This window comes from Haliotis rubra, unplaced genomic scaffold (assembly GCF_003918875.1).
Source record: "Haliotis rubra isolate DU_JTF1 unplaced genomic scaffold, ASM391887v1 Scf395, whole genome shotgun sequence".
In the NCBI taxonomy this organism is placed as follows: domain Eukaryota; kingdom Metazoa; phylum Mollusca; class Gastropoda; order Lepetellida; family Haliotidae; genus Haliotis; species Haliotis rubra.
Genome location: NW_025767074.1, coordinates 845067 through 872256, shown reverse-complemented (window position 1 = coordinate 872256; position 27190 = coordinate 845067). Strand labels below are relative to the sequence as shown.

The following is a 27190-nucleotide window of genomic DNA, read 5'->3' as shown; positions in this document are numbered from 1 at the left end:
CATCGGCTGTAATAACCTTAAACATCGATTAGTTTAAGAATTGTATGATTGTATCTTGTATGATGAAAACAATACTACCCCCACGTGTCTCCTTATGGTCAATCTATCACTATGAGAATGCAATTATTTATTATGCTCGCACGATGCAATTTTTCTTCCTGGTATTTGATTTCTGCTCTACCAAAGTATTAGGAAAAAAAATTCTCGTCGAAAACTTGCTCTCTATTCTTTTAGTTCCTGGTATATTGTTTTTACAATGCGGAAACACACTGGTCCGACAACAGCCGTTTCCATTTGCCATTCCTGCCAGAACCGATATCCGGAACCCTTAAAACTCCTGTCATTGTTTTGCAGTGTCAGGAGTCCACGCTACGTCCAGGGCAATGTCGATGGCCTTTGTGAGAGAATTATCCACATGGACGGGGCCCATTGAATTTCCGTCGATATTAAATCGTCATATAGAAGTCAACGAGCGTCAACTCTGTTGCCCGCTTGATATTTTCTAAGACAGCTTGCTTTTATTCACCGTCGTGGCCGGCCCTGAACGTCCACATAGCGACGCCGTCTTGGTACTGGGCAACCGTGGACAAATATGGATACACACTCTCCTCACTCCGTGCGCCGCCACAATCCCAACACTATCGACAATTGGTCATATTCTATCGATCATTCGTTCCCCGCTTTTGATCATAAACAACAAGTTAGCGTTCAGGTGTGCCAATAGAGCTCGGTGCTTTCGCTATATGAATAGCGGACAAGTTAACCATTTCTAACTTCTGTGAAAGGACTGGGTATCCGTTGTATGACATTGTGACATTGGTTTGTCACCCCTGTTGACTTTAGAGCTCCATGTGACATTGTTTTGTCACCAATCTTGACTCTAGAGCACCATTTGACACTGTCGCGAGATTTCAGATACCCCCTGTAGATGAGCCGGACTGCTGAATTCTGGAATACCTTAATTCCGAAAGGAGGGAACGGATGGAAGGGTCATTTCCGAATTTAGACTAATCCACCGTCTTTCTTTTAAAACTCTCACACCAAGGTCTAGGCTTTAGTGTGTGTTCGTGTAGGTGAAATGATTTTACACGTGTGATGACTAGTGTTTGGGATGTGCCTAGCTGTCCTTGTTATGTGATGCGTGATGAAGACGTGGAGGAGCCCGTGGCTACAGCGCCGTGGATGTTGGAGTATATGATGGGGTGAAACTGGAATGTGGTATATATTATGCAAGACCATCCGTTTTTACCTAACGCCTTTGCATCTGTTGAGATTTGATAACATTTCTTTGCAATTTGGATCTAACGATTCTTGATTTTCTGTCTTGTGGGACATTTTCTAACATGGATATTTAACCAATCTGCAGCTATTGAAATTTGGATTTCAGCTCTGTTATGAATTATGATTTCATGTGAAAGTACGCTCGGTGTATATGTGATGATCAGGTCTACGTTCATGTAAGAATTACATCGTTCTGTGTTCATATAGTAATCAGTTCTGTGTCGATGAGAGTCAGGTCTGTATCAGTTCTATATTCCTGTGAGAATCAGTTTGATGACCAGGCGTCATATACACTGTACCTCTAACATAGACCATGTCGCGAACTCACGATAAAGACACATCTCCGTCATCTACCATGGCACAGCCTCAGAGCCTTTCGCCCCAGTCCAGGCTGGGCTCTCAGGATACCAGTCCCCAGTCGAGGGAGTCAAACCCGTTTCGCAAAGCCCCCGCGCCTGCTTCTAGGGAAACCAACCCTTCCTCAAGGGAGAGTCCGGGTGAGTACTGGCACATATCATACGACCACCCCACTCGCCCTCCTCTGTCCAGATCCCCCTCTAGGGAGAGTCCTGTAGCTAGACTATATCACTCGCCCAAACCGAGGAGAGTCCGGAGGAATACCGGCATGTATCACTCGCCCAACCCCACTCACCCGCCACTGTACAGTGTCTCCTCAAAGGAGAGCCCGGAGCAATATCACTCGCCCAACCCAACTCTCCCTCCGCTGCCATGATGTCCTCTAGGGAGATTCTTCGGTAGACTATTGACACATATCACTAGCTAGAACTCACTCGCCACCCAGCCTTCTAAATCCTCCTCTAGTAAGAGTCCGATAGAATATTGGCACCTATCACTCGCCCAACCCCTAAACCCTCCACAGCCGAGATCCACCACCTGGGAGAGCCCGGATGAGTACTGGCACATATCACTCGCCCAACCCAACTCTCCCTCCGCTGCCATGATGTCCTCTAGGGAGATTGCTCGGTAGACTATTGACACAGTGAGCTAGAACTCACTCGCCACCCAGCCTTCTATTTTATATATTGGCACCTATCACTCGCCCAACCCCACAGCCCTCCACAGCCGAGATCCACCCCTTTGGAGAGCTCGGATGAGTACTGGCACATATCACTTGCCCAACTCCACTCGCCCTCCACTCTCCAGACCCGCCTCTGGGGAGAGTCCGATAGAATACTGGCACCTATCACTCGCCCAACCCCACAGCTCTCCACATCCGAGATCCCCCCCTAGGGAAAGCCCGGATGAGTACTGGCACATATCACTTTCCCAACTACACTCGCCCTCCACTCTCCAGACCCGCCTCTGGGGATAGTCCGATAGTGCGCTGGAACATATACCCGCCCAACCCCACTGTACAGATCACCATCTATGGAGAATACAGATGACTGTTTTGAAAATATCAGTCGTCCAAACCCACATCCCCTCAACCGTCCAGAACCTCGTAAATGGACTGTCCGGTACAGTATTGACACATATCACTCGTCTATCACTCACTCCCTACTTTACACACAAAGACACACACACACGCACACGCGCATGCAAATGCACACGCATGGACGCACACAGAACGTCCTCTTGGGAAAATCCGAGTGAATTTGTCCACCTCCACCTCCTTTTCTAGATGGTCTAACCCCACAGAGTACTAACTCGTCTATTTGTTGTGATCCTCTAACATAGAGCCACCTACCCAAACCTAGCAAGAGTCATACCATCAAAACCTTCCTCTAGCATGGACCTACCCACCACCTACCCAAACCTAGCAAGAGGCATACCATCAAAACCTTCCTCTAGCATGGACCTACCCACCACCTAACCACAGAAACGTGTGGACAGAAGGACAAGCAGGCCCCGCAACATGATGAACCATAAGATATACACAGAGAAACAAATAAAGGAACACAGGAAAATTCAAGCGTTCCTTTAATATTTTCTAGTTTTCATCAACAGCATTGAATAGCGCTGTGGTGATGAAAACTGGATAATAATACAGGAACGCTTGAATTTTCCTGTGTTCCTTTATTTATTTCTCTACGTATATAACAGACTGAGCAACGTTCACAGGTGGCACCTAGCTCTACTTCCTTCACGTATCAACAACCATTGTGGCAACTACATGACTGTTTTTCTATACTGTTCAAAGCGGTGTCTAACCCAACTCACTCATTTAGTTATTGAGTGGGGTTGAAGTTAAGCTGCGGAATTTACTCATATCTGCCCGTGTAGTGTGTATATCGTCCTACCAGAAGGACGGTCACCGCTTCAGGAATGCTAAAAGTATAAATATCTGTATGTACCCCCACGTAAAATACATCGCGTCAATAAAACATATTTTTTATGTGCAACACATTATAGCCGATAAGATAATATCAGGCTATTTTCGTTGCAGTTGGGCCCCGTGAAGTTATAATTGATCTTTAGTAACCCATGCTTGTCGTAAGAGGCGACTAATGGTTGACACATGTCATCGTACCCCAATTGCGTAGACCGATGCTCATGTTGTTGATCACTCGATTTTCTGGTCCAGACTCAATTATTTACAGACCACCTCCATATAGCTGGAATATTCCTGAGTGCTGCCTTAAACAACCAACCAACCAACTTTCTTTATCAAAAGTATATTGCACCGTTCTGTTGGGATATATATAACACTGCACATAAAATGCCCTGCATCCTCGAGGATGGGAAACCCGGGACAGTGAGAATATGCTTAGTTGGGAGTTTACTTCCGGTATCAACAGATTCTCCTGTTTGCTTCATTACTGAATGGCGATTACTGTTGATATCATGCCTGTAGTTTGAATGTACATCTATATAATGAGCCCAGGAGCTTGCTGACAAGTATGACCACTTGAGATGAAGTTAGAGGGAATCAGCGTCCCACACGCTGGTGTCCACGTCAGTCGTGGTCAAGACGTTGTAATCGGTAACTTGTCTGAAATTAAAAGATCATCTCAATATAATTAGCGTACTTCCTGAAACTGATTATCACAGTGCTAATAAAAAATTAATAGTGCCTTGTCTGAAAGTGAAACATTATCTCAGTGCTAATAATGCCTTGTCTGAAACATTATCTCAGTGCTAATAATGCCTTGTGTAAACTGAAACATTATCTCAGTGCTAATAATGCCTTGTCTGAAACTGAAACATTATCTTAGTGCTAATAATGCCTTGTCTGAAACTGAAACATTATCTCAGTGCTAATAATGCCTTGTCTGAAACTGAAACATTATCTCAGTGTACTTACTGTCCTGTCCGAAACTGAAACATGATCTAGATATCATTAGTGTAATTCCTGAAACTGAAACATTTAATGCCTTGTGTAAACTGAAACATTATATCAGTGCTAATAATGCCTTGTCTGAAACTGAAACATTATCTCAGTGCTAATAATGCCTTGTCTGAAACTGAAACATTATCTCAGTGTACTTACTGTCCTGTCTGAAACTGAAACATGATCTCAAATGAAATTAGTGTGCCTCCTGAACCTGAAACATTATCTCAGTATTATTAGTGACTTGTCTGAAACCGAACTTAGGGTTAGGATTAGCTCCTAACGGATCTACATTATCTACATTTATCTACATTGTGAAACTTTAGATAAACAAACAAGGTGATGTTTGAAACATAAAGGTCAGTCTTACTAATGTTGACAATTAGTCCCAGCCTAGGACCAAAATGAGGAAGATTTAGAAAATAAGCGTGGGTTTGAAAATATTAGGTTACCCTTTCCGTACGATTACATCGATACGTCTCTAACTGACGCTACCCGGATGTAGCACATTGACGTAATGGGATACGGTTATGCAGTTAGGCACAGAAACATAACAATGACTTTATAATGGTCTTCCTGCGAGTATTGATGTCCAGCTACGAACAGCCAGGCTGATTACACGTTACCCGCGATGTCGTATTTACTGGCGTAGTCTACCGTCGTAATTGATACAGTTTCAAATTAGTATTACGGTTTAGGCTACAAAACACATATCGTGGTAGTCGAGTAGTCCCATGGGTGAGGGTCTGGCTATAAATGAACAACGGGTAGCTTGATAGGTGTGGGGAATATCGATTTGCTTTGTCTAACGACCGGGGACGTTGATCATAAAACGCCAGTCGGTTCTTGATCAATGGCCAGTTTCTCTCATTATCACGTAAACACATTATCATGATGCTCGGAATGTGTTGATTTCTTGTGCCGTGTTTTGATGGGTTCATTGCAGAATTTAACAATCTATTACTGTTAAGTGTAAATACCATATTAAATTGCTATAAAAGATAAAAAAAAACCCTAAAAGCACCAAAAACTAAAGCAACTTGAACATTGAAAAAATGTGAAATTTCGTTTGTATGTATGACCTCGCAACACATCAAGGAAGTGGGGAAAATGATGGAATCCTGGTTGGGACATTGTCGCATTGTCGCGCAAGTCAAAACATTGATTACATAACAGTCTCGTTTCCTGCTGACTGGGTTCCGTCCCATTGCGCAACTTAGTACAATAACCAGTCCAGAATTTTGAGACCAATTCATTCAACTGGATACATAAATATTAATCAGTATTATTGGAAACATCTAACCACTTGTATATTACAACACTACGCGCCTTCTAATCCTTTCAAACACGTCGAGCAGCGTGCTCTTTCGTACAGCGTGTTCTGACAAATGGAAATCTGGAAATCGTGGAAATCTCAAAACGAGGCTCTGCCAAATAAGGAAACCGCATTCGGATCAGATACATCATTGTGAATGATGTATATGAAATTGTGGGGCTCTTATAGAAGAGTTGCCTCCCCTTGTCGTGCCACGATCGGCTGCTCGTTGGTCTTTACAGTGTCAGCACTGTGTCCGTGATTTACGAGATGACCATGACGAAATTTTCAGTGCAGGTCACATGTAGATAAAATTGACTTAATTTTGATTTTGAAGTAAACGCGCATGTCTATTTTCAGTTGACCGTGACAAATTCTTTCTGAGACCGAAGGTATTGAATAATAGGGCACTGGATAGGGTAGACGGAAACATAACCTGCATGTAAAACAACATGGAATTTCACACGTACAAAACATTGGAAACAAACCTTGCATTGCTTTGTTTTATACCACACGTCACTATTATAACGGGGCGGTGGGGTAGTCTAGTGGTTATAGCGTTCGCTTGTGCCGCCAATGTACCGGGTTCAATTCTCCACATGGGTAAAATATGTGAAGCCAATTTCTGGTGTCCCCCGCCTTGATATTGCTTGAAAATTGCTAAAAGCGGCGTAAAACCATACTCACTCACTCACTATTATAACGTCACAGTGCTCATTTCTGTTCAATGACACGGATCTCCATACATGAATAGTTGAGAAACCAAAACTCTGCATTTTGAAATAATTGAAAAGTCATTCTTTCTAATTGACACTCTTTGATATCTAACTTCCATGGCAATGCTGTTTCAAATCTGCTGTTACAAACTAATATCGTTATTGTGATTTGAAACCTCAAATTGACATGTAAATCTCCATTATTCTTAGATTCGTGGTACAGGTTTTAGTGAATGGTAAAAGATAACCACATGCTAACACGTCACTCCTGAATGCTATGCTGATACGAGGAATGAGGCCATAAGCTTCCGTGACAAACAACTCGCTAATTAGCATAATGTGGAAATATAGCAAAATCGACGTTGTTCGGAGTGTAGTACACATCACCGTCATTTTCTATCATCTATGATAATCTAACACGCCTTTTCCATTTTGCTAGCTAACGATGTGTGCTGGTTTCAGTTATCAGCATAACCAACATTACCATAAGGTGAGGTGAGGTGAGGTGAGGTGAGGTGAGATGAGGTGAAATTGGGTTTAACGTCGTGCTTGAGAATATTTCGCTCATATGACGACGTGTATGCGTGTGTATGTGTATGTGCGGCTGCTTGTACTAGCCCAGACTGAAGCTGGTTTTATAGTGCTAGCCCACTGAGATACCATGCCGCAGTGAAGCATGAATACCCCACTCAGACACATTATACTGACTCCGAGCCGACCAGTCCTTGTTGTACCCATTAATACCTAGCGCCAGACAGGGACCAACAAGTACCATATTTTAACGTCTTTTGGTATGACGCGGTCGGGGATCGAACCCGCGACCTTCCGCTCTCCGGGTGGACGCTCTAACCACTACACCACGGAGGCGGTCCCCATTACCATAAGGACATGAACTATGTGTGCTAAAAAGGTGTCATAAAACGATGGTCATTTCTGTACCTCGTGGACGTGCCAGAAACCCTTTTAGCAATATTCCTGCAATATTATGGCAGGCGACACCAGAAATTGGCTTCACACATTGTACCCATGTGGGGAATCGAACCCGGGCCTTCAGCGTGACGGACGCTTTAACCACTAGGCTACCCCACCAGCCCTTCTAGGTTGCTAAGCAACATATCGGTCCTTGTGGCATTCACTTTAAAGTGGTACATTTCTAAAACCTGCATCACCTTCTTCCTTGACCAAGGTGAGTGAGTGAGAGTAGTTTTACGCCGCACTCAGCAATATTCCAGCTACATGGCGGCAGTCTGTAAATAATCGAGTGTAGACCAGACAATCCAGTGAGCAAGCAGCATCCCGTTAGTCGCCTCTTACGATAAGCATGGGTTACTGAAGATCAATATTCTAACCCGGACCTTCACGGGTCCTTGACCAAGGTGATACACTGTGACATAACACTCCATCACCTACACTGACTTGCTTACGGTGTTGACGTTTCAGGCAGCCGCGGTGGCAGTTCCTGGGGCATCATGGCGCACGTGTACGAGCGCGTGCTGCACATCATCAACAAACCCCCCACAGAGAGGGGGGACAGTGAGATAGACACCATCCTACCCTGGTTCAGGAAGAAAGCCGGAACTGTTCAAGGAGCTGAAAACAGGTGCGTTGACAGTGGTCAGATGGATAGTGGTAATGAGTTCGAGTGTAGAATGACCATATATTAATGTGTTATGTAGAGTAGAATGTGTTAAAAAGAGAAGTAATAATGTGTTATAACAAGGTATAACTCGACAGAATAATAACGAATGATTTCTATAGTGTTGTGAAAATGTGTGTTAATTATAGTAGTGGAAGTGTGTCCAGTAGTGTAGTGATAATGTGTTAATTAGAGTAGTGATAATGTGTTAATTAGAGTAGTGATAATGTGACTGTTAATTAGAGTAGTGATAATGTGTTAATTAGAGTAGTGATAATGTGGAATAGTGACAATGTGTTAATTAGAGTAGTGACAATGTGTTAATTAGAGTAGTGATAATATGTTAATTAGTGTAGTGATAATGTGTTAAGAAGATTTGTTAGCCATGTGTCCATCAGAGAGGCCATGCTGACCTGAGCATTAAACGTTACTATTTAGCATTTAACAGAAGTATTTGACTGCGATCTGTCACTTTCTTTCAGAAATATGAGTTTAATGTGTTAAATATTGCTGTTAAGATATTGTGAATCAGAGAGGCCATGCTGACCTGAGCATTAAACGTGACTATTTAGCATTTAACAGAAGTATTTGCGCGATCTGTCACTTTCTTTCAGAAATATTGCTGGATATTGTCAGACAAATGTCAGCGATCATCAGACAAGGCGACAAGGGAGACAAGTGAGTTTTTCACAATCTTTTCAATACTTATGTAAGGGCGGTGGGGTAGCCTAATGGTTAAAGCGTTGGATCGTCACGTCGAAGACCCGGGTTCGAATCCCCACATGGGTACAATGCGTGAAGCCCATTTTGGGTGTCCCCCGCCGTGATGTTGCTGGAATATTGCTTAAAGCGGCGTAAAACCAAACTCAGTCAGTCAGTCAATACTTATGTGATATAAAAGTACGAATAAATTGCTTGCATTCTGGTATTTTGCATGAGATATGAAGATTTCATGAAATCCGTGAAACATATTTTAAAATATTACCCTCTATGCAACTTCGCAGATCTCTTACAAAATTTACATGTTGCATTAGTAAACTAAATCTACCAACCTATAGATCCAAAGATGATGATATCAGTTCCGCCATGTGCGCCCATTGCGTCAATATGGTCGAGGATTAGTACCATGTACTATTACAATGCCCTGTTTATTCTGATTAAGTAGATATATACCCCAATATTATTATGTTAATCATAACATACAGAAGTTTGTAAATTACTTAATAACCAAAATGCAATTGTTATGTTATGCCTAGCCATATTTGTAAACAAATTACATAACGTTTGCTTGTACTAATGTATTTTCCATGCTAGCGCATAACAAAATTATGTAAGAAAAATGTCATTGTACATTTAGCTTCATGGCCACTCTACGAAATATATCGTAGTCTTTCTGTATAAATGAGTGAGTGGGATTAGTTTTCGCCGCACTCAGCAATATTCCAGCTATATGCTAGCGGTCTGTAAATAATCGAATCTGGACCATGAGCATCATCTACGCAATTGGGATCGATTTTCGCGATGGTACGTGTCAACCAAGTCAGCGATCCTGACCAACCGATCCCGTTAGTCGCCTCTTACGTCAAGCATGGGTTGCTGAAGATCAATTCACGGGTGTCTGTATAAATATTTCCGTTATTAGTATTCCTAATGCAGGGTTGTCTGACAGCAGTACAGTATAGACTTAGTCACATTTGATAAGATTAACAACAACGTCCAAACAGCCACCACCACCAACAACAACATGGTATGCATGAGGGGTAGATGACAACAAATGATAATGGTTGGTAAGTACTATATATAATGTATTTGTCAACGTCTGTAATGTCAATCAAACAGTTCTTTCCATAAGTCGTTAATACCAAAACACTTTCTGACTCTTGTTCTTTGTAAGGTTCTACATCATTCTCACCGGCACTGTCAGCGTTCACATCAACACCAACCTCGTCGAAGACGACTTCGAGTCCATCAAACAGAAACAATTAGATGAAGAGGCTAATGTTATTGCTTCCGAGGGGTTCAAGTCTCTGGACAGGTCTAAATATGGAACCTACATGGCCAAGATACGTAAGTCCATAGACAAAACGGAAATACAGGTGGCGCCCGGTCGTTCGGTAGAGTCGCGTCCCTTGGCCGAGCCAGGAACTTGTGTCACGCAGTCAATGTACGGTTAGAGTATCAACCACTATTTCCTTGCTCACTGATGTATTGAGTAGATAACGTGTTGCTGACTTTGTTACAGCGGCTGGTAAGAGTTTCGGCGAACTTGCGCTCATCAGAGCCGACAGTGTCCGCAACGCCACCATCATCGCCGACGAGACGACGGATTTGTTGATGGTGAACAGAGACCTGTACAACAGATCACTGCACGCATATCAGGTAGGTGTGGGGAAATCCTACATGTGTGTGGTGTTGACAAGTTGTAGTCAGAGCGAATCTGGGATTCGAACACAGACCATCAGATCCCTGATCCCTAGCACAGTGCCGACTAAGCAACCAAATTATGTTGCGTAAAACTCCTCATTTTTGAGAAAAATTGAAGTATTGCTAGAAGCGGCACAAAACAGTACTCCTTCATTCTTTTCCTAATCTTCATTACTGAAGGGTGAGTGAGTGAGTATGGTTTTACGCCGCTTTTAGCAATATTCCAGCAATATCAGGGCGGGGGACACCAGAAATGTATCACACGTTGTACCCATGTGAGGAGTCGAACCTTGGTCTTCGTCATTGTTGAAGAAGTTGTATGGGTCGTCATTATAAACTGTAACCTTTGCGGTACAGAAGTGACAGAAATGGGGTAGTCTAGTGGTTAAAGCGTTTGCTCGTCACGCCAAAGACCCGGGTTCAATTCCCCACATGGGTACAATGTGTGAAGCCCATTTCTGGTGTCTCCCGCCGTGATATTGCTGGAATATTGCTAAAAGAGGCGTAAAAGTAAACTCACTGCTTCACTTTATCTACTTCTCTTTCCAGGCCCAAGAGTTCGAGAAGAAGTACGGTTTTGTGGACGACTACCCACTATTCTCGGGCTGGAACCCTCGATACAAGAGGATGGTCGCTATGAGTCTGGTGAAGAGGAGTCTTAAGTTTGAAGACACAGTCATCAAACAGGATACCTCCGTAGACGGTCTTCATTTCATAATCAGGTGAGTTACATTGAACCCATATGGACTCTAGTCTGAGTTTTAGGAACCTTTCCTGCTGTTGGAAATGAAGGGCGGTGTGGTAGCCAAGTGGTTAAAGCGTAGGTTCGATTTCGGTTTCGCTTTCCCATCTAAGTCCAATCTGTGTGCTGGAATATTGTCATGACGACGTGACGTACGTTTGTTTATTTCAGCGGGCAGGTGAAGATCGTGGTGGACCCGAGTCTCCACCCCGTCCAGTACCCCACCCTGTTTCCCAAGGGTGACATCGCAGCGCTGGAGAGGGAGAAGGCCAGAGAACTACTCCGGAGGTAAGAACATGGAGAGAGCAACCAATACAAGTGTGTTGGGGTGGCGGGTTCGTGCTCCGGGGTTCGATGCGTTTGCGTCCAAATGTAGCTTCAATTATTTACCAATAATTACCACTCACGCATTCACTAACGTATTCACTCGCTTACCAACGCTTCCATTAGCGTACTCACTCGCGTATTGGCGCTCTCACTAACGTACTCATGCTCTCATTCACTTATTCACTCGCGTACTCACACACTCGTTAAACTGAAAACTCGGATGTGTGCGCTGGAGGTAGAACACTTGGCAGTATTATCATCACTGTTTCAACAAATAACGTCGATCGATCGATTGATTGTTGTTTAACGCCGCACTCAACAATGTTCCAGCCATATGGAGGCGGTCTGTAATTAATCGAGTCTGGACCAGTCAATCCAGTGATGAACATCATGAGCATCGATCTACGCAATTGGGATACGACGACACCCCCCCAAAAAAAACCCCCAACAACAACAAAAAACAATCAAAAAGAAACAACAACAAACCAAAACCAAAATAAACAAACAAAACAAACAAACAAACAAAACCAAAAAAAAAAAAAATATAAAAAACAACAACGAAACAAAAACGTCGAGGACGATGCTTCATCGATGTCTTCTTCGGTTTGTCTCTGGTGCTGGTTAACGCTATTGATTAAATAGGGGGTGCGGTTTAATCATGTTCTTTATGAAGAAAATGAAGTGAATCTCTGTAAAATCATCTGTTTGATTGGCATTTTAGAAGTCATTAAAATCAGATCTCAGTGTAGGGCAACTCCACCCAAGGTTTGTTAGCATTAGCTGGAACTCATATGTGATTTAGCATAAAGTTGGCATCTGTCTAAATCGATGTCCAGTTAAGGATGATCTCTCCTCGGATATGGCATGACAGAAGGCCACATCGGTACAGTTTCCACGTCACACCCTGGTTTACTCGTGACACTGCTGGTCGGACAAGTGACAGGTTAAGAGAAGCATACGTAAAAGAAAACAAAAAGAGATATGGTGAGGACTCTTTAAGAACGCATATACCCGTCTTATACCCACACAAGGTGCTTCAAGGAGAGCAGGGTTCGCTGAAGGTTTTGTAGTTGATGCGAGGTGTTTAGAAGCACACTCATAATCTGTTCTTGTTCCGTTTATTCCTAAAACACCAATCAATACGGCGTAGAACCCCACTCACTGACTCACCCACACATTCCACATGAGTGAGTGAGTTTAGTTTTACGCCGCACTCAGCAATATTTCCGCTATATGGGGGCGGTCTGTAAATAATCGAGTCTGGACCAACATTCCACATGACAGAGTGACGGTATACAACACCATCATCGATGTTGGCAATCCCCGCCTCAGCAGGTTTCATTCGTCAAATGGGTTTTTCATATTCGTCATGTGAGATTTTTATATTCGTCGTGTGAGTTTTTCATATTCGTCAAGTGTGTTTTTGTGTGAAAAACATTCTCATTTCTATTTGTACATGTGACATCGGAAATTAAACGAAATTGGAATGGAAATTGTTTTTAGTTTTGAAATGAGATATGATTCTTCTGATATCGATACAATGCGGTGTTGGGATTATTCTTACTAATTTGTGTTTCTCATGTTCGAAATATTTGTATTTCCAGGGAGATGAACCTGGAGAAGAGTAAGGCAGTTGACAAGAAAGTGACTTATCAGAAACGGAAACAGCCTCAACAAGATGGCAAAAAGACGGCGATCCGCCATCTTGAACTTTGCCTCATGGGAGCTGTCGACGTCATAGGTACGTAAAAGCCATAAGATAAGCTTCGTACTCATTTAGGCAATAGAAATGTAGTTTTTGTGTTATATTTAACAAAAATCAATATTTCATAGCAATTACATCTGTTTGTGAATATTTAAGAAATATCATGAAATTACTTGAGTATTTTAGGTCAGCTTTTAGGTCGGGTCCCGTTTTACAAAGCTATCGTAGCGCTTCGACTCTCGTACCTCCTATACTGTAATATAGACTTACGGCAGTGGTAGAGAAGGTACCTGGCATATCTGGTTGTGTTGCAGAATACCGTGTTAATGGTTCGTAAATATGTCGAGCTCTCCAATCAAACGTACTTTATCTAAGAGCACTTTAATCAAGAGCAGTTCAATCCCATTGCATAATATTTGTACTTCTTGTTTTACAAACATCGTTTTTGATCTTAAAGATTTATTTCGGTTTTAACACGCCCTTGTTGATGGCAGTTATAACACGTGGGTATGTTAAACCAACTCCTTTGTTGTCCCTGGCAGGTGACTTAGAGATGGCGCTAGGTCTCTCGACGTATGCTGAAAGCGTCATCTGCACACAGGAAGCAGAAGTGTATCAACTTGACCAGAGGAACTACGACCGCTTGATTGAGCGGAGGAACCCGAATGCCATCAAGTTGATGAAGAACATCGTCCACACCAAGTTGAGCCTCCACTTCTCCAGACTGAGCGAGGAGAAGCTTCCTCTCTTCCGCTACTTCCTCTACACACTTGACGAGAAGGAGAAGAGGGACAACCAAACAGAGCAGACAGCTGCCTCGGAGAAACCGAACGAGCCAGGTTGGAAGGTGGCCAGTCTTCAGAAAGGACCACTGGTCAACCTGTTCGGACCGGGCAGCGTCTTCTACATGATCAGAATGAGAGAGAAAGAGAAGAAAAGACGTACCCAGAGACCCAAACAGTTCGGGGGTTCAAAGTTCGGGGTCACATCGCAGTCAAAGTTTACGTTTGGCGCTCGCGCTTTGCCTGAAGTTGGCAAGTCGAAAGCGAATACCCAGGAGGATTATGGAGGCTTGCCCCATCCGGAGATGTCCTTAACACATAATCCTTTTATAACAGAACCAGGGAAAACCCCAACTCCCACCTTCCAGAACGCTCAGTTTCCTCCTAAGATAACGTACCAGACTGCTGATGATGATCCGGAGGACCTTCTCCAGGACGCCACCTTGTTTCAGGTCAATGACAACAAGGGCAGAGAATCCACCGGCAGTGGGCAGACGTTGTCGCCGATGTTGGCGGAGGATGCCGACAGTGGGGATGAGGCGGCGTTGTCAATCGGAGACGTGGCGTTAACTCGGTTGGAGGAGAGGATACAGGCTTGGCACAGCAGCTTGGACGACCCGGAGACGCGGTCAGCAGGGGTGAAGAGAGCGGTCAAGCTGCACAGATATCAAGGGGTGTTGGTACGTTGAAATATGATTGTTCTTTAGTCTTTTCTTGACCCTTGGCTTGTAAGGCTCCGTAATTCATATGCAAATTGCCTCCCTTATACGTGACATACATGATTTCGGTTTCGAGTTCCTGAATATGTGTGATTCTAGGTTTGTCAGCGCCAAATCCGAACTCCTGGTTTTCCAAATAAAGAGGAATTTAGGAATTTATCAGTTAAGATATATGTTTAAATTTTTAAAAAAAAATTGTGTCTGTTCAGTGGTACGGCATCATTTAGTGTCATGGCCCTTGATTAAGCCTTTTCAAGCGTGATGAAAATGAAAACAAACGATTTTATTGGCTCTTCCTTCATCCGTCTCAACGGATCGAAGTTGTTCGGAATAAGGGTGGAATAAGAATATACGATCGAAATTTCGAATGAGACATTTAAACAGTTTGCCTGTACCTGTAGTTTAGTTCACAGGACACATTTGTTTATCGAAATAATTTCAGTAAACATATAATGTTATAGTATAAAACGTAACTACGTTGGATAGTCCATAAAATGGGTTTAAAATAAAATCATCGGATCATCGAACCTATAATGCCCTACCGGATTCACCTGCTAGTCTCACAGTTTGCATAAAAAATATGTTTTCTATTGCTTGACATGAACAGCAGCACAACGATGTGGCAACATGCCAGTATTTCCTGTGGCCGAACAGAGGTCCAGTTACGTGATAGCGCATTTGTGTTAAAACTTGAAACGATTTGCTTATTTTTAAGCCAGCTGTGTACAAGTGCAAAGATTCTGCGGTCATAAGTTAAGGAAACACCGCTTAAAACGTGCTCTTATTGCAACAGGGGGAGTAGGAATGAATCCTGCTACAGTCGGATGTACAAATAACTCTTAAAACATAATAAACTGTTGTTTACACGTCTTATTACTGGGAATACATGTATGAGGGCATGGTGGCTTCACACACGTTTCTGGGGCGGTTGGGTAGCCTAGTGGTTAAAGCGTTCGCTCGTCACGCTGAAGGCCGGGTTCGAATCCCTACTTTGGTAAAATGTGCGGAGCCCCTTTCCAGTGTTCCCCGCCGTGATATTGCTGGAATAGTGCTAAAAGCGGCGTCAAACTATACTCACTCACTCACTCACACACGTTTGTGGTAATAGATACAGAACAGTATTCATTTACTCAGCCTTTGTGTTGAATGACACCACCTGTTGATCCCAGATTCCCATATGTTCGGGATGATTAGTTAATTAGAACCATAATTCCATTTTCTGTATTCGTTTAGGCCTTTGTGTTGAATTCGTTTAGGTGGGACACCACCTGTTGATCCCAGATTCCCATATGTTCTGGATGTATTCGTTTAGGTGGAACATTCGCTTCAAGGCCGCTATCAGATTTTCTAAAGGTGCTATAGTATCTGAACACGATGTTGATTATGCCCGACAGGACGTGACACTATCCTTCTGTGCAAGAGAATGGTTCATGCTTTCAATGTTCAAGATTGCTTCCCGAGCTATTCCCTTGCGCATGTCGACACAAAACAATAATTTCGTTTGTTGAAGGTTCGATTTACATTATAATGACCTTCCGTGGACATACGATCTAGCGAAACAGCTTTGCATGTATCGCTGCCATTTGTAAAACAACGTTAAAAAAACGATAAACGTCTTAGCGATCAAATCAACTTTTCACGATCGTAGGCTGTCGGATAATTACATCTTCTTCTCTAGAAGCTACTAAAAATATATATAAGGCAACACTGATAGTTCAATCTGTTCAAGCAGCTATAAATCCAATATGGCCGTCGACTGGGCCATACTGCAAAAGCCACTTATGGTCAACGCTCTGTTATATTTGAAAAACTCCAATATCTTGTCCATGTGGGGTCAGGTCGGGTTTTCTCGGTTGTTTTTTACAGTGGTTTGCCTTGACTTAATTTTAGCGTTTCCACCATACTGAAAGCTGCAACTGCTCGTGGCAATTACTATTAGAACAGTTTGGTTGAAGTAGTGTCAAACTGTATGGTTTTAAGCTGTTATTGCAATATGTTCATAATTCAGAATGTAGCGCTAGGAGAGGGGACCTGTTTTATGTTACAAATAGTTAAGTTACAATGGTATTTCATGGGTGTTTATTCATTCTAAGGAGTTTGTCAGAGGCCGATATAATTATGAGAAGCTTATCACTGTTGAAACATGGTGACTGGACCATATGTCCTGACGGTTGTTTCCTACTTGTTCTATCAGTTATCAGACTTCGGGGAAGGTGCCTGCATGCACGTACAGAGTTGTGCCCAATAGTTGGCTAAGACTTATGTAATCAGGGTTGATACAGAACATGTGTTACAATTCGTTCCATTCTTTATCTTTAAGTTTACAAAGGCTTTGTAGCAATGTTTGCTCATTTTAAGGAGTTTGACTGTATGGTCAGTACAGGTACAGAGCCCCGTGAGATGTCTTTAGAGACGATACTGTAAATGAGATGAAGTTTTAATTGATTAGGGCCCCCTACAATAAATCACGCAACAGCAGTCATGAATAACTGGTCCATTTAGCATTTTCTTACACCGATAAAACAAGGCATGCAAATGAGCCTTGGGCCATAAAATGATCTTTTTCTTGTTTAAACGTTGTATTTGATAATGCTATAATTGTTGTGGCTCGTTGATCAGACACTAGACAGCCTCATCTTCCTGTTTAATAGTTATTTGAATACATTTAAGTGCAATCACCTGTTTTCAAAATATCCTATTTAATAATAATAACCTCGTAATTTTCGTTCAGACCTAATCCTTTGGAATTAAGTTGCCAAACATATTTGGTTTCACCGCACATAATGATGCAAAGTTATGGTTGAAAACTCATTGTGTTAAGTTTGCACATAAAGAAATGAAACAGTTTTTTTCGATTATCTCAAAACTTAATAAATGTCGGATACGAGGTTTTGACAGGACAGCGACGATATAAAATACTTGTGCATTATACTTTCCATGATTCAGAGTGACTTGAAAATTAATATATACCGGAATTGGTGTTCGCACAAGTTGTAATTTTAAGAATATTTTATTCTTGAGAAATTGAATTATATGATGAAGAATTACAAGGAAAAGATATGTAAAAATATTGTAATTTCACCATGGCGTGTTCATCGTTCGCGTTTGCCTGTGTGACGCCATGGCTCAACTGTGCCGTATTGTCACAACTCTGGATATTGTGAGGGTTGATGCAAAACTAATCATTTCACCACTCGCTGTTAACTGTCGAGACAGATTTTGAAGACCTGCAAGTTTCTTCATATTTGGTCAGACTTGAATTAAGCAGCGGAGGCTGAAACTGACCTGTGTTACAGTTAGAGGTCCTCGACACTTCCGTCAGTGGAAGGACTTCCTGTCCAATTCGTTCAACACTCAGTGTGGTGTATTTCCTTATTAGGAAGGCATTAGGAAGAAGAAAATGTCGCACACGACATCCAGCGAAATAAAAAACTATCGTACATGTCAAAATGATATTTTTCTGTCAGTGCCTCAGAAACACAATTTATGGTGTAAACGAAACAGCCACACATCACCACCCACCCACACCTATCACCACCCACCCACACCTATCACATCACCCAAACGCACTCATCCACCCAGACCCACACACCCAATCATCACCACCCTCACCCACCAAACCACACCCAGCCGTCACATCACCCAGCCATCAGCAAACAACACCGCCCTCACCAACCCTTCACATCACCCCATCCCATCCATCACCTACGCACTGATAAAACTGGTATAATGTCGACTAGGATGGGAAATAACATTTATTATCGTTTTGTATACATTTTCTAGTGATGTTAACGTTAATATTAATTTTACATTTGACCGCTGTCGGCACAATTTTGCGTGTTTCACTATTTTAAGTGGTAAAGGCCTATTGTTCCCTTCAAACTGGACTCTTACATTTAACAATAACACTCGCTCGCTCGCTCGCTCGCTCTCCCTCTCTCCCTCCCTCGCCCTCGCTCCCTCCTTCCCTCTCTCCCTCCCTCCCTCCCTCCCTCCCTCCCTCTCTCCCTCGCTCCCTTCCTCCCTCCCTCCCTCGCTCTCTCGATCCCTCCTTCCCTCGTTCACTCACTCACTCACCCACTCAACTCACTCAGCAGGATGAGCGGAAGCCAAGGCCTGGCAACAAAGTTCACATGAGAATGAGGGATACGACCCGGAGCGTCGCCTTCTACACTTACCGCTGCGACGACGACGATGTGACGTCCGACGTTGATGTGAGGAACAGGGCGTACTCAACCATGGCAGGTTCTCCGATGTCAAGGTAACGTCAAGCTGTTGCCATGGCAATGATATATGATGAGAAGCAATATGTTTGTATTGTACTTTCGTTCGTGGTTTGATAACGTATTGTATTCATGTTTTTGTAAAGTGATGTTTCTTGTATCTGTCGTACAGTTACTGCTTTATTATGCATGATTGTCTGCTGATGTGTACCCGATGTAACGTTGCTTCAGTAATCACAACAATAACCACTATTATATCCCAGAAAACGCCATTCTTTGCATGGGCCTTCTGCACGAACCTAACGCATGCGCATTGTGTTTCTTTTTGTCAGTACCCGGATATATGACCTAGTTTCTGAAGTGGACCCTAATCCAGGTGTGTTTTGCATGTGTTAATTCTCTCAGATAATCCTACTGTTAGCTGCATTCGCTTTCCATAACCATACAGCTTCTGTATATTTATTGGTCTCGTTAGAACATCATTCTCAAGTGTATTAGTCTCTATTCTTTTATGCTAAATACCATTGACTCGTCCATAACACAACGTGTAAATATGGTGTTAAGTCAAATCTCAGTTTGTTGCACGATCAAACGATCGACAACATCACCGGTATCCATCCCGTATGATCTAGCTTTCTTATATCCCTATTTCACTCCAATGGTTATATCCTGATCTCATGTGCTACCAAACGTTCGTTGCGGAAGTGACGTCACGATCTCCTTATCGTTAACGGAAGTTATGTCGCTAAAGTTGAGTTGAGTTTGGCTTTACGTCACATCGGCATTATTCCAACCATCAAGTGTCGCTAAAGAACTTACAATCAAGAACCAACCAAAATTTTTCTTCAAAATAGCGACGCCTTTCGAGAGCGCTCACAATATGCTTGAAGTATAGGATTTTAGTAAGGTTCATAATGCACTTCAAGCACAAAAATGTATTTTTTCTAGAGTATAAATAAAGCAAATGGAAGGAAGTCCTTACTGTGCCCGGCGTTCGACGTTGTATTTGAGACAATACACACAAATACGGGTTATTTCCCCTGTTACCCGATATCCCCTGTGTTGATTCGATGGCTATATTTAGTGTCGTGTCAATGGAACGGAATTAATGATCAGCTCTGCATTGTATGCCGTGTCGTCTCATTTACAACCATTTACAGTTGTATCGCGTGGACTTCATTCCGCTGTCTTAATAGGAGAGGCGGTGGGTAGTCTGGTGGTTAAGGCGTTCGCTCGCCACGCCGAAAACCCGAGTTCGGCTCCCCACATGGGTCCAATGTGTGAAGCCCATTGTGTCCTCCGCCGTGATATTGCTGGAATATTGCTAAAAGCGGTGTAAAACTAAACTCACTCACAAAGACAAACATGTTTGTCCATGTAAAAATTACATTCCTTTATAACAGTCTTTTGATTTAAAATAAAAGTTTGGCGGTCTGGTACGGAAATTGATATTATATCAATCACACTGTGCGTTACAAAACTACATTGAATTAGCGCAAAGAACACATAACAGGTGTAACCAGTGAATTGTGAATTGTGAATTGTGAATCATTTTTCGACCTCATCAAGCAGGGGCAGTCTCTGACGTCTTAGTTAACGACATGCTGCCTATACCTCGCCATACAATATAGAAATACGATGTTATTAAAGTTTAAAATGAAATTTAACTTGTAAATACCATTTTCTGCTAATTCAGTGTAACCATAGTTACTTGTCGTGTCTCTTTTCACTTTCACACGAGAAAATTCGGATCGACTGAAAAGTAGGTCATTGTCTGAATAGGTTAATGCGACTCATGTTTCGGTTTAGATATCAGTGAATGGTTGTGTGAGCTTTGTATCAGTGTTGTAGAACAATTAAGAACCCATGTCTCTATTCATGCTCGATTGATTTAACGCCATAATTTACACCTAACAATATTCAACACCAAATGGACCCGTGGAAATTCGGGTTAGAATTGGTGACCAACGGGATCGGGTGGTCAGGCTCGCCGACTTGGTTGACACGTGTCATCGTATCCCAATTGCGTAGATCGATGCTCATGCTTTTGATCACTGGATTGTATGGTCCTGACTCAATTCTTTACAGACCACCGCCATATAGGTGGAATATTGCTGAGTGTGGCGTAAAACTAAACTCACTCAGTCACTCAACACCAATTGCTCTTTTGTATGTGTTTTTTTTTCAACGATTCTTTATTCTTTTCTTGAACAGAGTCCAACAAAAAACTCCGAAAGTCCGCCCATTCTAGCACTGGTCGGAATTCACGACGCCGATTCGTAGAAAAGGTAGGCTGTGATTGCATCCGGGCCTGAATTTCGTTGAACAGATTGAAATAGTCTTAAATTGGTGTCTAGTTTCGGCATTGAGAGAGTACACTGCACATCTCAATGTCCAGTAATCATGAAATATCATGTCGGCGTACACCACGATTAGTTGTTGACGTTGAACCTTACTTTAGGAGTCGAACCCGATCTTTCAGCTATGAGCGAACTCCAGAAAGACAAAACTACTTCAACGCCCCCATTATTTCAGTACGCAATTAGCCGCATTCGCTTTCATATGGCTTCTGCATATTTAATGGGTCTCGTTGGATCATCATAGATTCTCCGGTGTATATCTCTATTCTTTTATGCTAAATACCATTGGCTCGTCAATAACACGAACCCGATCTTTCAGATTCGAGCGAGCTCGGGAAACACAAAACTACTTCAACGCCCCCTATATTTCAGTAGGCAAACTCAAGTATAATGTGAAAAGTAAGCTTGTACTCTTGGTCGAGATATCCTGTCTGAAATTACATTAGTCGGACAAAGATGTAAGTCTATGGAAATTACGTCAAGTGTCCGAATATAACTGGCACGGGTCTGTTTATGTGTCAAGGCATTAAATTTGTGTGATGTATATATTCCGAAATATTCAGCAAAACGGAAACTGCGAGTTGACGGTAGTGGTGTTCACTCCGTGCATGTTGTCAGTTTTATACAAGCAGACCGTCTTGATAATTATAACTATATACTTTGAGGGGCATTTGGACGTTGGCGTAGTAAGGAAGGACAACAATGTATGGATGAACTACTTCTTTATTACGGTGAGACCGCTCTCATTGTAATAAAGAAGTTTTTCATCCATATATTGTTATCCAACTTTCATAATTATAACTGGACAAAATCTCCTGGTTCCTGGATTTCTGCTGATATGCCAAAACTGACATGTCCTCCAATCTTCCACTTCCAGGAATGATGGAACCCAGGTTTTGCTATTATAAACCCGTGAAGTTCCGGGTAAGAATTGGTCTTCAGCACCCTATGCTTGTCGTAAGGGTTCATCTTCGAGAGGTGGTCAGGCTCGCTGACTTGGTTGACACATGTCATCGTATCCCAATTACGTAGATCGATGGTCATGCTGTTGATCACAGGATTGTCTGGTCCAGGCTCGATTATTTACAGACCGCCGTCATACAGCTGGAATATTGCTGTCTGCGGCGTTAAACTAACATCAATCAATCAATCAATCTTTTCACATGAAGCTCTATTCAATACTGACACATACGTCTTCAGACATGATTCACATACTGAATCACGTTTCTTTCTAACGTGGGTGTATAAAGCCTAGATGGTGTTACTTGTCACTCATGACGTATCATGGAACATAAATACAAATATCAAACTGGTACGAAAGACCGAGGTGTATGTGAAAGTTTAATTCATACCACATACTAGTATATGTCAACTGAAGAGTACATGAGTTTGGTTTTGCGCCGCCTTTATCAATATTCAAACAGTATCACGGCGGAGGACACCAGAAATGGGCTCCACACGTTGTAACCATGTGGGGAATTCCTTTTTCCTTGATGAGCACATTGTTCATCTCATCGATGATGGTTGGGTATCCTAGTGGTGAGAGCGTTCACTCGTCACGCCGAAGAAGCGGGTTCGATTCCCTACGTGGGTACAATGTGTGAAGCCCATTTCTGGTGTCCCCCGCCGTGATATTGCTGGAGTATTGCTAAAAGCGGCGTAAAACCTTAATCAGTCATCTCATCCTACATTAAATGAAACTAGCCATTTCGTTCAAAGCGAATACCCCGATATTTCCCAAAAGGATATACCCGAGCATATCCTATACCCGAGTATTTCTACATACGAGTATATGTTATATCCCAAGTATTGTACCCCAACTGTTTGGTATGTACCTGAGTATTCGATCGTTTAATCCATAGTTTAACCTCATCATTCCAAAATGTTGACATTTCAAGTGTAACAACTTTCGACATTATCCTATTGACGGCGATGTTGTCCATTTATTCAAATTCACAGACAGCGTGCGAAAAAAAATATGTTTCCAATAAAACCGACTTTTTAGATGCCATGTTTTCTTAAAACAGTCACGTTTTTCGTCACTGCGACCCACTAACCTATCGAGTAGTAACAAGATGATTATCATATGCCCACTCAATCCTTTGGAAACCCGAATTACGATGTCTATAAGCTATCGTGATGACCATGACTCTATCGTAAAGTCTTGTTCTTAAGGTAACAAAAGAACTGTTTGCTTCACAATGCACTCAAGGTAATATTTCAGCCACTCATGTTCATGTCGTTATTTTCTTGTTTATATAACACTCGCGAAAAGAGATAATTGTATAAAGACATGTTAAAGATCATGAGAGAATCTGATCAGTCATCCATACATTGTTATCCAACTATCATAATTATAGCTGGACATAATCTCATTTACATCTGGTTCCTGGATTTCTGCTGATATGCCAGAACTCACATGTCCTCCACTCTGAGGCTTGACCCATTTCAGGAATGATGGAACCCGGTCTTTTATGCGGGGATGGTAGGGTAGCCTAGTGGTTAAAGCGTTTGCTCGTCACGTCGAGGACCCAGGTTCAATTCCCCACACAGGCACAACATGTGAAGCACATTTCTGGTGTCCCCCGCCGTGATATTGCAGGAATTTTGCTAAAAGCGGTGTAAAACAAAACTCACTGGTTTCACATGCAGCTCTATTCAATATTGACACGTACTTTTTCAGACATGATTCACAGTCTGAATCACATTTCTTTCTTATGTGGGTGTTACGTGGGTTTATCTGGTGTTACGTGGGTTTATCTGGTGTTACGTGGGTTTATCTGGTGTAACGTGGGCTTACATGGTGTTACGTGCCACTCACCGATGTCCATGAACCATAAATTAAATATCCAACTGGTACCGTGCACTGACGAAAGAACTGCGTGTAACTGACAAAATAATTAATGCCACTGGCATAAGGCCTATATGTCAAGTCACGGTTGCTTTTAGCAATATCACGGCGGGCCCGGCGGTGGACACCAGAAATGGGCTTCACACATTGTACCCATGTTAGGAATCGGGTGTGAATTTAGTTTTACGCCGCTTTTAGCAATATTCCAGCAATATCACTGCGGGGGACACCAGAATTGGACTTCACACTTTGTACCCATGTCGGGAATTGGCGTGACGGGTGAACGCTTTAACCACTAGGCTACCCAACGCCCTTGTCAACTGAGGAAGACATGTACGAACACCATACATCAGTACTACCAAAAGTTGACATGGCTCTGAAAGCTGAAGACCTATCTTCGCCTTTTTTCTTCTGGCTTCTAAAGCTCTTCCGAGACTACTTACGTTATATTCACAGAAAGTATTTGAGACAATTTGCATTAAAACTATGTGGATTATCAAAAGGTCACAGGATCAGCTTAAACTTTTACAATCCTGGAAATTGAAAGGCAAGAAAAATAATTAGTAATTTCTGGTTCACAAATGCTTGTGTTTTCCGCAGTGCAATATATTCAAGAAAAATAATGATGTCTGATGCAATTCTTGTTTTGACATGTACCATACGTTATCGAGTTTGTTCAAGTGACCGAATTACCAGCCTTTGCGTGTGTTTATGACTGGTGCCACCACTATGTGAAAGTGATTAAAAAAACCGTGCTCTACGTAACATATGTTATATTTGGGATTACACTTTCTTAGTAAAGTACACTAGGCTACCCTACCGCCCCTTGTGATGCTGAAAGATAAAATGAATTTGTCTGTGCTATATTTCGATTGCCAAGTCATCACCACCGCAGTTTTAAGCATTATCTACAACGAATTATGTAAATGTTGCCAAAGGGTATTTATATTTTTCGAAAAGCAAAACGAAAGTCCGTGGGACACCTATATCACGCAAAATCCTCAAGTAGACGCTGACATGCATGTGGAGCGAAGGCGTGATAAAATAACATTGACATGACGTCGACCATCCTTTTCATCACGAATTTAATGCTGTTTTAGTGCAATTTATCTGACAAAAAATAATAAGATATAATCAGAGCATGTTTATGATATTTTCCTGTAATTTAATTGTTCACAAAAAACAACAAGAATCAAAATTTGAAGCAGCATTTCAACGTAGTGTTATTTTGATAAATCCTTTTTTTATACGTGCACACGATGAAGAACAATCTGTCTGTCAAACTGTGCTCCACATCAGCTGAAAAGGTGGCAGTTAAAGTTGTTGCCTGCAAGGATACTTAGAAGATGGAATATTTCTCTCGTGTGCAGGAACATCTCGATAAATCGAGTGTTTTTACTTTGAATAATTGGGTCTTAAGTTGCAACTTGCGTGACCTGTTCAATTGTTGGTACACGATTGCTGGCAATTTTGAGACATTAGTAGACAGGAGCCTTATAGCTTAGTGGTTAGAGTGGTTCGCTCGTCACGCTGAAGACCCGGTTTTGATTACGGACAAGGGTGGCATAGTGGTGAAAGCGTTCGCTGGTGATGCCGAAGACCTGGGTTCAATTCCTCTAATAGAATAATAATAATAAGTGAAGCTAATTAATGTCTAGTGTCCAAGACATGATATTTTAGGAATACTGCTTAAATCCGTAAAATCATCATCACACTCTCTTCAAGAGAATGAAACAAATGTGGGTGAATTGTCGCAATAGTCTACGCTCTTTCAATTAGAATACTTACGGGATAGGGTGGTCAGGCTCGCTGACTTGGTCGTCGTATCCCAGTTGTATAGATCGATGCTCATGCTGATTACTAAATTTTCCTGGTCCAGATTCGATTATTTATAGACCACCGCCATATAGCTGGAATATTGCTGAGTGCGGCGTTAAACAACTAACAAAGAAATTCAATCAGAATAATCTGGTACAGGTGTACCTGTGGATGTCAAAGCAACCAATGTCGGATGGTCTGTGTGTGGTCAGACCTGGTCACGTGTTTCATGTCGTGTTATCGCATTCAGCTCGCGATGAACATTCTAAATCACTACAGTGCATGGCCTGGCTGGTCTCGTGTATTTACAAAACGCATAAATGTTGCCGCATACGGCGTTAAACAGTCACCATCAAAGTATTAAAGAGTGGTTTTGTTTCAGAAACCGAAGAAGCAGTACACTGTGGAGGAGTACATGGCACTAAAGGAAGAACTACGTCGCCGACAGATACAGTACAGATCCTTCCTCCCTCAAAGAACTTCTTACACCGTGTTTTAGTTGTTGAACCCGTGGCGCCGCTGCGTTGTGGCGCTGTGACGGAGTTCTGTTAGCGAGCCCTTAGGATGGTGTGACGGGTTACCAGCTGGCGGCAGTAGGGCCGTCAACCGTGTGCTTGCGGCCTGGGGTCACGTGCACGAACGTGGGTGAATATGTGCAGGCCGACGTCTGCAGACTTGGAAGAATAGGTGTACTACAAATGACCGCTTTGAAATTACATCCAATATATATTCCAACTCGTAGTAAACGTAGTAAAAGAGAGTGGTCAGTTTAACCACATGTGGCGTGATATTGTGATTTGTCCCAGTCCAGATGGTCATTTGTGAGATGGTATTGACACCGAACTCATTAGCATCACTGTCCCGTCATGACGACGAAGGGCCGAAGGTCAAATGTCCAGTTTGAGTGGACACTGTCAGTATTACTGATGCAGCATTATTTTCTATACATATATATCTATATACATACTTTATACTACCTGGACCTTTATCTCTGCAGCA

General features: G+C 42.4%; 1 protein-coding gene across 1 annotated transcript; it reads left to right on the top strand.

The window, feature by feature from the left end:
• Positions 1 to 1095: 1095 nt before the first annotated feature.
• Positions 1096 to 27190, top strand: LOC124286888. The gene is given in 14 exon segments (XM_046723327.1): positions 1096 to 1778; positions 8045 to 8178; positions 8180 to 8204; positions 8855 to 8918; positions 10135 to 10307; positions 10483 to 10619; positions 11214 to 11386; positions 11578 to 11694; positions 13338 to 13474; positions 13981 to 14900; positions 19034 to 19200; positions 19495 to 19538; positions 21377 to 21450; positions 26574 to 27190. Coding segments are annotated over 14 exon segments (2466 nt in total). The 5' UTR covers positions 1096 to 1594; the 3' UTR covers positions 26691 to 27190.